This window comes from Mauremys reevesii, unplaced genomic scaffold, assembly GCF_016161935.1.
Source record: "Mauremys reevesii isolate NIE-2019 unplaced genomic scaffold, ASM1616193v1 Contig7, whole genome shotgun sequence".
Taxonomy (NCBI): domain Eukaryota; kingdom Metazoa; phylum Chordata; order Testudines; family Geoemydidae; genus Mauremys; species Mauremys reevesii.
This window is the reverse complement of record NW_024100884.1, coordinates 47086-60448: the sequence shown is the minus strand read 5'-3', so window position 1 is coordinate 60448 and position 13363 is coordinate 47086. Positions and strand designations below refer to the sequence as shown.

The window sequence follows — 13363 nt, the reverse complement described above, 5'->3', positions numbered from 1 at the left end:
CCTGCCCTGCCCCCATTCCAACCCCTTCCCCAAAGTCCCTGCCCCAACTCCACCCCCTCCCTGCCCCTATTCCAACCCCTTTCCCAAATCCCCATCCTGGCCCTGCCTCTTCCCAAGTGTGCCACGTTCCTGCTCCTCCCCCTCCCTCTAGGAGCTTGCTAACACTGCCAAACAGCTGTTTGGTGGCGGCTGGACTGGAAGCGCTGGGAGGTAGGCGGAGGAGCAGGGACACGGCACGCTCGGGGGAGGAGGTGGGGCAGGGGGTGAGGGGAGCTTGGCTGTCGATGGGTGCAGAGCACCCACAAATTTTTCCCCGTGGGTGCTCTAGCCCTGGAGCACCTATGGAGTAGGTGCCTATGCCCCCCCACACTTCAGGTGGAAAAGGATGCCCCTTGGAAAGATGTGATTGAGAACCTGCATTATGGGATGCTGTACCTGCCCTGTGAGGAATTGCAAACCTTTCCCAAAGCATCCTGTGGCCAGTTGCACAGTGCACTGCTCTGTGTGGATGTAAGAGCTGCTAGTGTCAATGTGCTCTGCCCGCACAAGGAGCTAATGTGCAAATGCAACAGTGGTTTTAATTAAAGTGGCATCACTTTTGCCAGCAAAACTTTGTAGTGTAGACAAAGTCTAAGAGCTGACAATCACTAAGAGCAGGGTAGAACCTCAAAAGACTGATTGGCAGAGGTTATAAGAGAGAAGCAGGTGACAGCTGGCAGGGCGGACAGTGGAATGGACCAGTTGGGTGTGTGGCACGGTGGTGACAGCAGAGCAAGTGCTTGGACAGAGAAGCAAGCAAGGTGCCTTCTTCCCCACCCCCTCCCCAGGTGCACCTGTGAACTCTGAGTCTTCACTGACCAGGGACAGCCATTGTGAGTGGGGTGTGGTGAAGGACTTGTTAAAGAAACTCTTGGTTGTAGGACTGAGAAGCCTGAGGCAGAAGACACTGCCCATCACACTCTGGGTGGGTGTTTTGCTCATGGTTTTATGTTTATGAATCCTGCTTGTGGCATTTTCCTTAATTAATACTAGGTGACTTCCCTCCTCTCATTTAAAGTTTCTTTTCTACCATAGTCACCAACTCTGTGGGTGCTCCAGGGCTGAAGAAACCACAGAAAAAAAAAATAGTGGGTGCTCAGCACTCACTGGTGGCTCTGCCTATCAGCTCCTCCCCCCCCGCAACACCTCCTGCCTGCTGGTGGCCCTGCGATCAGCTCCTCCCCCTTTCTCCCAGTGCCTCCCACTCACCACAGATCAGCTGTTCAATGGTATGCAGGAGGCACTGCGGGGGAGGGGTCAGAGCGAGGGTGGGGTACACTCAGGGAGGGGGCAGAATGGGCAGGAAGAGGCAGGGCTTGGTCGGGGTGTGGTCTTGGGGGAAGGGAAGGAGTGAAGCCAGAGCAGGGGTTAAGCACCGCTGGGGAAATGAGGAAGCCAGTGCCTGTGTTTTCTACACCCAGACTCTGCTTGCGAGAGAGGAACTTTTGCCTCTCAAAGACACGTAGGGTGGGGTGTGGTTTGCCCAGGTTACTGGGTGGGGGCACGAGCTGGTTCGGTGTTATATTGTTGAAAAGGAACCCCTAGATATTGAACCCAGCCCTTCTTGCTGCCCACTCCACCTGGCAGATGGGTTACGGTGCAGAAAGAGCCATCAGCCCTGTTCTCTCTATCAAGCATTGAAACTTGCAGTGTTGGGACAAAAAATGTCTGGATCTTTTTCCATTGCCCACAACCCCCAGTGCTCACCCCTTTGAAAACCAGGCCTAACCTTAGGTGGCCAAGTGTGAAAGTTTGTCCTTGGATTGAGGAGGGGAATAAACCTTGTGCCCTTAAGGGGGTTAATTATGCAAAGTCAACAGCATTTCCTACCTTGTACTCCTGGGCAGCCTCCTCGATGGGAACCACTGTGTGAGCACGGTGAGCCCGGGACTCTCGGCAGATCACGCAGATGAGAGTTTGATCCCCCTCACAGAAGAGTTTCAGAGCCTCCTGGTGCCTCTCACACAGCTCCTCCTTTTGCCCTTTTCCTGGTTTTAACCCCAGTTGTTTGAGCTTTTGTACAATGTTGTTCAGTTGGGTGTTGGGCCTGAACTCCCCTTTCTGGAACTGGGCTCTGCACTGAGGACAGGTCAGGGGTGTCCCCGCTCCCTTTTCCACACAGTACTGGCTGAGGTAGGCTTGGCAGAAGTTGTGCCCACATGCTATAGTCACCGGCTCTGTCAGATACCCCAGGCAGATGGAGCAAATAGCTTCATCTTCTATGTCCCCTGCTGTAGCTGGAGAGGCCATCGCAGCTGGGTGGGTGTCTGTTCTCTCTGCCCTTTGCAGGCAGCCAGCAGCCCAACCAACCACACCTGCAGAAAACCCGAAAGCAAAAGGAAAAAAATCAACAGTAAGCAGCCATTTAAAGTTTTTAGATCTTGCAAGCAGGAGCCAATCACACACTCTGGCAGGAAATTCTACACCATCTCACCCCTCCCACCCCCGCCAAAGAAAAGGCAGAAGCCACAGCCCCGAAAAAGCAACTTAAAGAAACGAATAGGTACTGTAATTTAGTACACAAAGAAGCCAAAATAGACTTACTAGGAGCAGAGGGGATAAAGGTTACCACAGCCGGGTGAGCCATCTGCAGTGGTTGCCAAAATAGGACATGTGGCAGAGAGGCTGGTGTTCCTTGCTGGCCCATCTCAGCACCCCTCCCCCAGGGCTGTGGTGTTAAACCCATTGCCCCATATATCTTTGTTACATAAAATAATTCATTGTCACTTGATATGGCTCTGACCTGCTGTTCTCAGGGCCTGACAGTTACTCTGCTTCCTATAAGCCGCTGTAAATGCAGCTATCAGAGGGGCAGCTGAGTTAGTCTGGAGCTGTAAAAAGCAACAAAGTCTTGTTTTGTAAACGCAACTTCATTCCATTTTATTAATTTATTTTTAATTCCTTTTTAAAAGCAGTGTTTTGGTTACTCCTGTTTTCCTTAGCAGGCCTTGGTTAATATTGTGCACATGGATGCCATTGTGCTGCTCAGTGTACAGTTTTAATAATAAATAATCACAGAAAATAATAATTGATGCTACAGGTTGAACCTCCCTAATCCAGACTTCCCTCGTCCAGCAACACCCCTGGTCTGGCATCGTCAATGACCCAGTGGGTGCTCCAGGGCTGGAACACTCAACAGGGAAAAACTGACGGGCTGGGGCCAGGAGTGTTGTGAGACCAGGGAAAAGTGGAGCTGGCAGCTGCTGAAGGAGTAGAGGGCTGGCAGCTGGGAGCTGAGCCCCTGGGGAGTGGAGCCCCCAAGTCATAGAATCTCAGGGTTGGAAGGGACCTCAGGCGGTCATCTAGTCCAACCCCCTGCTCAAAGCAGGACCAAACCCAACTAAATCATCCCAGCCAGGGCTTTGTCAAGTCTGACCTTAAAAACCTCCAAGGAAGGAGATTCCACCACCTCCCTAGGTAACCCATTCCAGTTCCTCACCACCCAACTAGTGAAAAAGTTTTTCCTAATGTCCAACCTAAACCTCCCCCTCTGCAACTTGAGACCATTACTCCTTGTTCTGTCATCTTCTACCACTGAGAACAGTCTAGATCCATCCTCCTTGGAACCCCCTTTCAGGTAGTTGAAAGCAGCTATCAAATCCCCCCTCATTCTTCTCTTCTGCAGGCTAAACAATCCCAGTTCCCTCAGCCATTCCTCATGAGTCATGTGTTCCAGCCCCCTAATCATTTTTGTTGCCCTCCGCTGGACTCTCTCCAATTTATCCACATCCTTCTTGTAGTGTGGGGCCCAAAACTGGACACAGTACTCCAAATGAGGCCTCACCAGTGCTGAATAGAGGGGAATGATCACATCCCTCGATCTGCTGGAAATACCCCTACTTATACAACCCAAAATGCCATTAGCCTTCTTGGCAACAAGGGCACACTGTTGACTCATATTCAGCTTTTCGTCCACTGTAACCCCTAGGTCCTTTTCTGCAGAATTGCTGCCCAGCCATTCGGTACCTAGTCTGTAGCAGTGCATGGGATTCTTCCATCCTAAGTGCAGGACTCTGCACTTGTCTTTGTTGAACCTCATCATATTTCTTTTGGTCCAATCCTCTAATTTGTCCAAGTCCCTCTGTATCCTATCCCTACCCTCCAGCGTATCAACCACTCCTCCCAGTTTAGTGTCATCTGCAAACTTGCTAAGGGTGCAGTCCACACCATCCTCCAGATCGTTAATGAAGATATTGAACAAAACCGGCCCCAGCACCGACCCTTGGGGCACTCCACTTGATACTGGCTGCCAACTAGACATGGAACCATTGATCACTACCCGTTGAGCCCGACCATCTAGCCAGTTTTCTATCCACCTTACTGTCCATTCATCCAGCCCATACTTCTTTAACTTGCTGGCAAGAATACTGTGGGAGACCGTACCAAAAGCTTTGCTAAAGTCCAGAAATAGCACATCCACTGCTTTCCCCTCATCCACAGAGCCGGTTATCTCATCATAGAAGGCAATTAGGTTAGTCAGGCATGACTTGCCCTTGGTGAATCCATGCCGACTGTTCCTGATCACTTTCCCCTCCTTTAAGTGGTTCAGAATTGATTCCTTGAGGACCTGTTCCATGATTTTTCCAGGGACTGAGGTGAGACTGACTGGCCTGTAGTTCCCTGGATCTTCCTTCTTCCCTTTTTTAAAGATGGGCACTACATTAGTTTTTTTCCAGTCATCCGGGACCTCCCCCGATCGCCATGATTTTTCAAAGATAATGGCCAATGGCTCTGCAATCTCATTGGCCAACTCCTTTAGCACCCTCGGATGCAGTGCATCCGGCCCCATGGACTTTTGCTCGTCTAGTTTTCTAAATAGTCCCAAACTACTTCTTTCTCCACAGAGAGCTGGTCACCTCCTCCCCTTACCGTGCTGCAGAGTGCAGCTGTCTGGGAGCTGACCTTGTCTGTGAAGACAGAGGCAAAAAAAGCATCGAGTACACTAGCTTTCTCCACATCCTCTGTCACTAGATTCCCTCCCTCATTCAGCAAGGGGCCCACACTTTCCTTGACTTTCTTCTTGTTGTTAACATACCTGAAGAAACCCTTCTTGTTACTCCTAACATCTCCGGCTAGCTGCAACTCCAAGCATGATTTGGCCTTCCTAATTTCACTCCTGCATGCCTGAGCAATACTTTTATACTCCTCCCTGGTTATTTGTCCAATCTTCCACTTCTTGTAAGCTGTTTTTTTGTGTTTAAGACGAGCAAGGATTTCACTGTTGAGCCAAGCTGGTCGCCTGCCATATTTACTATTCTTCCTACACATCGGAATGGTTTGTTCCTGCAACCTCAATAAGGATTCTTTAAAATACAGCCAGCTTTCCTCGACTCCTTTCCCCATCATGTTATTCTCCCAGGGGACCTTGCCCATCAGTTCCCTGAGGGAGTCGAAGTCTGCTTTTCTGAAGTCCAGGGTCTCTGTTCTACTGCTTTCCTTTCTTCCTTGTGTCAGAATCCTGAACTCGACCATCTCATGGTCACTGCCTCCCAGGTTCCCATCCACTATTGCTTCCTCTACTATTTCCTCCCTGTTGGTGAGCAGCAGGTCAAGAAGAGCTTTTCCCCTAGTTGGTTCCTCCAGCACTTGCACCAGGAAATTGTCCCCTACGCTTTCCAAAAACTTCCTGGATTGTCTGTGCACCGCTGTATTCCTCTCCCAGCGGATATCGGGGTGATTAAAGGCACCCATGAGAACCAGGGCCTGTGATCTAGCAACTTGTGTTAGTTGCTGGAAGAAAGCCTCATCCACCTCATCCCCCTGGTCTGGTGGTCTGTAGCAGACTCCCACCACGACATCACCCTTGTTGTTCATACTTCTAAATTTAATCCAGAGACACTCAGGTTTTTAAGCAGTTTCATACTGGAGCTCTGAGCAGTCATACTGCTCTCTTACATACAACGCAACTCCCCCACCTTTTCTGCCCTGCCTATCCTTCCTGAACAGTTTATATCCATCCATGACAGTACTCCAATCATGTGAATCATCCCACCAAGTCTCTGTTATTCCATTTATATCATAATTCCTTGACTGCGCCAGGACTTCTAGTTCTCCCTGCTTGTTCCCCAGGCTTCTTGCATTTGTGTATAGGCATGTAAGATAACTCACTGATCGTCCTGGTGTCCCAGTATGGGGCAGGAGCCCTCCCCTCTTGCACTCACCTACTTGTGCTTTCTCCTGATATCCCACTTCCCCACTTACCTCGGGAGTCCCTGAGGAGTAGAGGAGCTGGTGCCCCATGGACAACATCAGGGAGCAATGGGGCTCACATTAGTCCCAAACCAGGGAATTTGCTGGACCGGGGAGGTCACTCTGGTCCCGAAGGTGCCGGACCAGGGAGGTTCAACCTGTAGGGTATTTAAGCAATCACTTACAGCAGGGGTTCTGAACCTTGGGCCACAGCTTGTTCAGGGTAAGCCCCTGGTGGCTTGCGAGACACTTTGTTTACCTGAACATCCACAGGTACGACCACGCGTAGCTCCCAGTGGCTGCAGTTCACTGTTCCTGCAGGAATTAGCTACACCTAGCTAGGGACAAAAAGGCAACCAGAAGAGGTTCTATAAATACGTTAGGAGCAAGAGAAAGACAAAGGAAAGTGCAGGCCCCCTGCTTAGCGAAGAAGGAGAGCTGAGCTAATAACCAGAGCCTGCAGGAGAACCAGTCTCTGTGCAACCTAATAAGCACAGCTGGCATGTACTAGGCTGCTTGATTGGCTACAGCACCTGATTGATTGGGAGAATCAGCTGAGCAGCTCTTAAGCCCAGCACCAGTAACCCTTCAAAGGCTGCTCAAAGCATCAGGTACTACTGGGCTAGCACCTGCCTTGTTCTAGCCTTGCCCCTGATTTGCCTCATTCCAGCTAACCCACTTCTGACCCTTGACTCAGGTTCCTGACTCCAGTGTTGGCTCCTAGCTCTGGCTAGACTCCAGTTCTGATCTCTAGGTATGATTGCCCATGTCCCAGTCACTGACACTGGGGTGTTTAATGCCTATTTTACTTCAGTCTTCACTAAGAAGGTTCATTGTAATCAGATACTCTACACAATTAATATTAGCAGCAAGGGGGGAGGAACACCACCCAAAATAGGGAAAGAACAGGTTAAAGTATATGTAGGTAAGTCAGATGTATTCAAATTGATGGAGCCTGATGAAATTCACTTTTGGGCACTGAAGGACCTGACTGAAGCCATCTCAGAGCTTCTCTGAGAACTCATGGAGGACAGAGGAGGACCCCCAGAGTGGAGAAGGGCAAACATTGTACCTAGCTTTAGGGGAATTTCAGACCAGCCAGCCTAACTTCAGTACCTGGAAAGATGCTGGAACAAATATTTAGAGCACTCTCCTATGTGGTGTGGGAGACCCTAGCTCAAGTCTTTTCTCTCCCTCAGAGGGGATGTGAACCTGGATCTCTTTCATGGGAGGTGGGTATAATAGGCCAGGGGAGGCTAAGCTTCCCCAAACTGAGGCTGTGGCCTTGCCCTGAGACCCCAACCTTGCTCCATCTCTCCCTCGAAGCAGGGGCTCATCTCAGGTGGGCAGCTTGGGACTTGGGCTGGTTGGCCGGCAAGGGTGGTTTGGGGCAGTGGATAGCTTGGGTGGACCAACTGGTAGCAAGGGGTGGCTTGGGCTGACCAGGGGCTTGGGACATGGTGGGGCTCAGGCCATGGTGGGGGTGATTGGGGCTACTCTGTCTCTGGTGGTGGGCAAGGGGGAAGCAGGGCCTTGGATGGGGAGGCAGAGTAGGGGGCTAGCCTCCCTGAACAGGGAGTTCACCCACACCCATAGTGTCTTCATATTGCAGGTAAGTGCTCTCATTACTGGGCTGAAAGTGATAAGGCAGGTAGGTCCTCCTCTGGCCAGATTTTGAATGGGACCAGACCTGCTGAACTGAGCCCTGAAGGCAAGATAAAAGCAGAGGATGACCTATTTTCCCCTGGTTCATGGGTCATGCTAGGGATTGGACAGGACACAGGTGTGTGGGTGTCTAGGGGGGGGGCAGCACTGCACATGTCTGGAGCAGGAAACACAGGCACTTTTAGGGGATTGCTACAGCATATAGTTAGGTAAATTCCAAGTGAGTTTAGGTTTTTGTTACTTTGCAGATTCTGAGGGAAGCAGTTCCTGACACACTGACCAGCCCCAGCTGCCTGGATCTCAGCCCCTTCCCCCCCTCTCCAGATCTGGAGTCCCAGTGCCTTCACTTAGACCCTCATTAATCACCTCCTGCTGTATGAAATGCGGAGCAATAACATCTGAGAGAGCCGACTAGGGCTGGATCCTGCAAAGCCTCCCGTTTGAATCATCATATTGGTGTCAGGGGTGCTGGGGGGATTGCAGGGGGTGTCAGTGGCTGGGAGCATGAGTACGAATAGGCAGCAGGGACCGGGCCCTATCTGAGCTATTTACTCCCCCTCCCGCTCTTGTTTCCTGTTTTGGAAGGGGCGGGGTTGGGGCGAGGGGAACTCATGTGATTTACCGGTATCCAGCCCGTTCGGCTTTTTCTACTGGCTGGAAGCAGCTTCTGAGCCGGAGCCTGCAGGTGAGGGGCGAGACCCGGGGGAAGGGCTGGGGCCGGGCAGGAAAGTGACTCTGCACCAACGGCCCCTCCTCGCCCCAGCTCTGCTCCCGGGGGGGTGGGGGTCTGCGAGTCCCACAGCTGCTGTCCTCCCCTCCCCCCCAGCCCCTCGCTTCCGGCTCCTGCAGGAGCCGAGCCAGCTACAGCCTGGCAGTTCCTGAATGACATTCAGCTCCGTTCTGACACCCCCCCCCCAATTGATCAGTTTCTGCTTCCCACCCCCGTTCCATTCACACTCAAATTAGCGACTTCGGATTTCAACCCCCCTTCCATCTTCCTCAGTCTGCCAGCACCCAGGGCAGGGTGCAAATGGGGTGATGCTTTTTGCAGGAGCTGCTTCATCCCCGCAGCTGGAGCAAGCTGTGGCGGGTGGTGCTGGGCAGGGGAATTGCTGAGAGCCCAGCGACCCCTGGAGAGCGGGAATAGCAGCTGGGGGGGGGCACTGACACCCCCCCCCGCACTGGCACTCCTGGCAAACTGCCCCCCAGGCCCCTCCCCGCCAGCTCAGTGCCCTGGGTAGGGCTGTCACTGTCAGAGGGACTTGTTCTGCCGCAGCCAGGGATGCAGCCCAGTACTTTAAGACAAGTTTCTGCTACTTTTGTACTTTCTGTTCTGAAGCGAGTGGAAAGAGCAGGAGGGGAGAGCATTCGTCCCAGTCAATTCAGCTATAACTGGAACAAAAGTAACATTGTATCTGAGGCTAGAAATATTGACCATATTTTATCTGAATTACTGAGAACCCAACGATCCCTAGAGAGCAGGAATAACAACTTCGGGGCAGGGGGGGGGAGCATTGACACCCCTACACTGGCACATCCGGCAAACTGCCTCTACCAGGGCCACACCCGCCAGCTCCGTGCCCTATGAATGGGGCTGTTTCTTTAAGAGGAATTTGCTCTGCCCCAAACAGTCAGGGACACAAACCATTACTTCAACTTCCTGCTACTTTTGTACTTTCAGTTTTGAAGTGAGTGGAAGGCCCAGGCTGGGGGGAGCTCGGCCCAGTCAATTCAGCTACAAATGTACCAAAAATAACAATGAAGGGTCGGGTCTCAAACCCTTCTGCTTCGTGACCCTGTGTGTAGAACTGGTGCTGCAGCCTCAGTAAGTGACATGGGGACCAGGGGCGGATTTAGGGGCACGTAACCTGGATGACTGCCTGGGGTGCCAGGCTTGGGGGTCCTGGGCTTGGGGGGCTGTGTTTGTTGTTATCGATAAAAGGAAACATTGAATGTTTGAAATAAACTGTTTTGGGTTTTCCTTATGTGTGCAAATTTTTTACTAACCTTCTAGAATGTTCTAGACCTTTGTAGAATGTTGTGGAACCTTCCAGACTTTCTGATTCAAAGCTTCTTTCCAGGGTTCAGCAGGGAGGGGAGCTCCAAGCTCTGGATCCCCAGCTACACGGCTCTGGCTGAGATTTCTGGACACACAGCACTGAGGTCCCTTCAGATGGGCTGTTAGCACCAATGGGCCTCACTGAAGGGATTCTCAGGGAGAAACCGGCACCTCCTGACTCTGAAAGTAAACCTGGCTGTGGGAATGTCCCTGCAAATTCAGAGATTTCTCTGCATCTGAACACAGACTGGGATGCTGGCACAGAGCTGGGCTTCCTTTGTGACAGGTGTGTGTGTGTGTTTGTGTATTTGTGTTTCTCTTCCCCCTCCTCCCCTTTGTTATTGTCACTAACCTGACATTCCAGAGTGCGTGGTTGAAAGACAAAAAAAGAAAAACCTTGGTCCAGATTCAGTGAATTCCTCCCATCCCCACCCAAGTCTGCAGGGCCCTTGCCTTGAGGGAGGGCAGGTGCTGTTACCACTGCCACCCATCCTACAGGTTTCTGCCAGAGCAGGGGTGCATCACCTCCTCCCAGATCTCTGTCAGTGAGAATCACATGGGGAGGTCCGGAGTCTGTGTCCTGGAGCCCTGGTCAGGCTCCCTTCCTGGCCAGTGCTGGCCTCTCTGTGGGTAACATGGTGGCCGTCCCAGTCTAGGGGAAGTTACAGACACAGCCTGGTTCCTGGGAGGACTTGACATCACTGCACAGCCTGGCAGGGGCCACGTGGCTGGGTGGAGCATGAGCCATGAGTGACTTTTTAACATTTATCTAAAGCTCTTTGTTTCTAAGGGTACGTCTACACTGCAGCTGGGACTGAGCTTCCCAATGTGCTTAGATAGACACATCCTAGCTGTGCTCGAGTTAGTACACTAAAACTAGCAGTGTAGCAAGGGATAGCACAGGTGGCAGCTCAAGCTAGCCACCCAAGTACATACCCCAGGAGTCCAGGCAGGAAGCCTGGGCTACCCCATTACTCTGCTATTTTTAGCATCCTAGCTCAAGGAGAGCTAGCACTACTGTCTACCAGCGCTGGGAAGCTCACTCCCAGCTGCAGTGTAGACGTACCCTGAGAGTGGTTTAAATGGTGCAGATCTCAGGGGGCACAGAGATGTGGTGACCCTGATCAGAATTTCTTTGACATTTGCACCAGTGCTGGAGGCAACAAGGGTGGGTCACTGACACACACAATCACTGGGGTCAGGGACTGATCTGCTCATAGAGAGATCCCCAGAGACCCCTCACCTAGGACAAGTGTGGCTGGGAGATGGGGCCACTTTCCCCGACAGCAATCAGTGGCCATTCATACCCCATTCAAAGGCTTTGCCTGCACTGGCTTGTTTTCCCTAATATGTCCCATGGTAGGACCTAAATGCCCCAGCCAGATGGGGCCCCACTGTGCTGGGAGCTGGATACACCAATAGTGAGAGACCATCTCTGCCCAGGTTTAAGGGACTAGGCCATAGGCAGTCTTGCCTAGTGGTCACAGCTGGGCTGAGGTCTGCTCACCTGGGATGGGAGTCATTGGGCCAGAGTTAGAGAAATCACAAAGCCAGGGTCCATAAACAAGAGTCAGGGTCAGAGTCAGATACCAGAGGTACTACCAGGTTAGAATCAAGAGGCTGGTCAGAGATCAGAAGACAAGGCAAAGTCCAGCATAGTAGACAAAGGTCTGGGTGGTTGTCCAGACATCTTCCTGGGGCAAGCCCTGGGGTTAAGTAGGGGCATTTGGCCAATCAGAGGCCTGCAGAGTACTGTCACTCTGGGTCTAGTGGGCGGTACTTCCTGCAGTGCCTATTTTCCACACTGCTCCCCAAGTCCTTACACAATCTAAATAGAAGCAGCAAAGAATCCTGTGGCACCTTATAGACTAACAGACGTTTTGCAGCAGAGCTTTCGTGGGTGAATACCCACTTCTTCAGATGCAAAACGTCTGTTAGTCTATAAGGTGCCACAGGATTCTTTGCTGCTTCTACAGAACCAGACTAACACGGCTACCCCTCTGATACTCAATCTAAATAGAGCAGAGAGCTCCATAGGTCTCAGCCGTGGTATGGATTAGCTTCTGGCAGTTCTGGGTTTTAATCACAGCAACATCTAACCCTGCTCAGAGCCAGGGCAGACGAGGACTGTGGGGGAAATTCCTTCTCTTCTGGTGCATGGTAGGCAACAGCGAGGCTTGTTACCTCCTCCCCATTGCCCTGTGTCACTTTCGTGTACAGGACCTAGCGCCGTGGGGCCTGGCCCTGAGTGTCTGTGTACAGGACCTAGTGCAGTTGGGCCCAGCCCTGAGTGTGTGCATACAGGACCTAGCACCGTGGGGCCCAGCTCAGAGCATGTGCGTACAGGACCTAGCGCCGTGGGGCCCAGCTCAGAGCTTGTGCGTACAGGACCTAGCACTGTGGGGCCCAGCTCAGAGTGTGTGCATATGGGAGCTAGCATAGTAGGGCCTGGCCCTGAGTGTGTGTGTACAGGACCTAGCGCCGTGGGGCCCAGCTCTGAGTGCGACCTCTAGATGCTACTAGAATGCAAATAACAATGTGCAGTAGGGCAGGAGACCGGCCCTGGCATATGGATTTATGGCAGGGGATGGGGCTTAAAGGTGTGTGTCTGTGCAGAGGTCGGGGGATGAAGAGGGATAGGTGGGTGGGGAGTTGCAGGGATCAGTATGGAAGAGACAGAGAGTCATGATGTGGAGCCAGGAAGCCCTGCTCTCTGGGCCATGTTAATCTGTGCAGTGTCTGAGGTGTATAACAAATAAATGTAACATCTGGGGCAGGACAGGTTTAGGGTTGCCAGGCATCTGGTTTTCGACCAGAACACCCAGTCAAAAAGGGACCCTGGCAGCTCTGGTTAGCACCGCCGACCGGGCCGTTAAAAGTCTGGTCAGCAGCGCAGTGGTGAACTGAGGCTAAGACAGGCTCCTGGAAGCAGCCGCCAGGTCGCTGCGGCCCATAGGCACATAGACAGCCAGGGAAGCTGCGTGTGCTGCCCACACCCTGAGTGCCGGTTCCACAGCTCCCATTGGCCAGGAATTGTGACTACTGCAGAAGCAGCCCCTGCAGCTGCGAGGGCAACACACAAAGCCTCCCTGGCCACCCATGCAACTAGGTGCTTCAGGGACCTGGCAGCTGCTTCCAAGAGCCATGGTAAGCACCACCAGGACCTCACACCCTGTCCTGCACCCCAACTCTCTGTCCCAGCCCTGAGCCCCCTCCTACACCCCGAACCCCTCATCCCCAGCCCCCTGACCGAGCCCGGCCTGTTGTCCCAGTGCGGACCCCTCCCCTGCAGGTGGAGACCCTGCTGTTCTCAATGGCTGAGCCCCTCTCTCTGCCGCTGCCTCTGCTGCTGCACTCGCAGGCTCAGCACATTATTTTCCTTTCCTTTAACCTAACCCAGCAGCCCAGGCC

At 52.4% G+C, this 13363-nt stretch overlaps 1 protein-coding gene across 1 annotated transcript in view; it reads right to left on the bottom strand.

The window, feature by feature from the left end:
* LOC120394621 (E3 ubiquitin-protein ligase TRIM39-like) overlaps positions 1-2354 on the bottom strand; it is a 30114-nt gene extending 27760 nt beyond the window's left edge. Inside the window, exon 1 of the mRNA XM_039518859.1 lies at positions 1870-2354. Within this exon, the coding sequence (XP_039374793.1) occupies positions 1870-2289 (420 nt within the window). The 5' untranslated portion in view covers positions 2290-2354. The remainder of the gene's footprint in view (positions 1-1869) is intronic.
* Positions 2355-13363: the final 11009 nt, after the last annotated feature.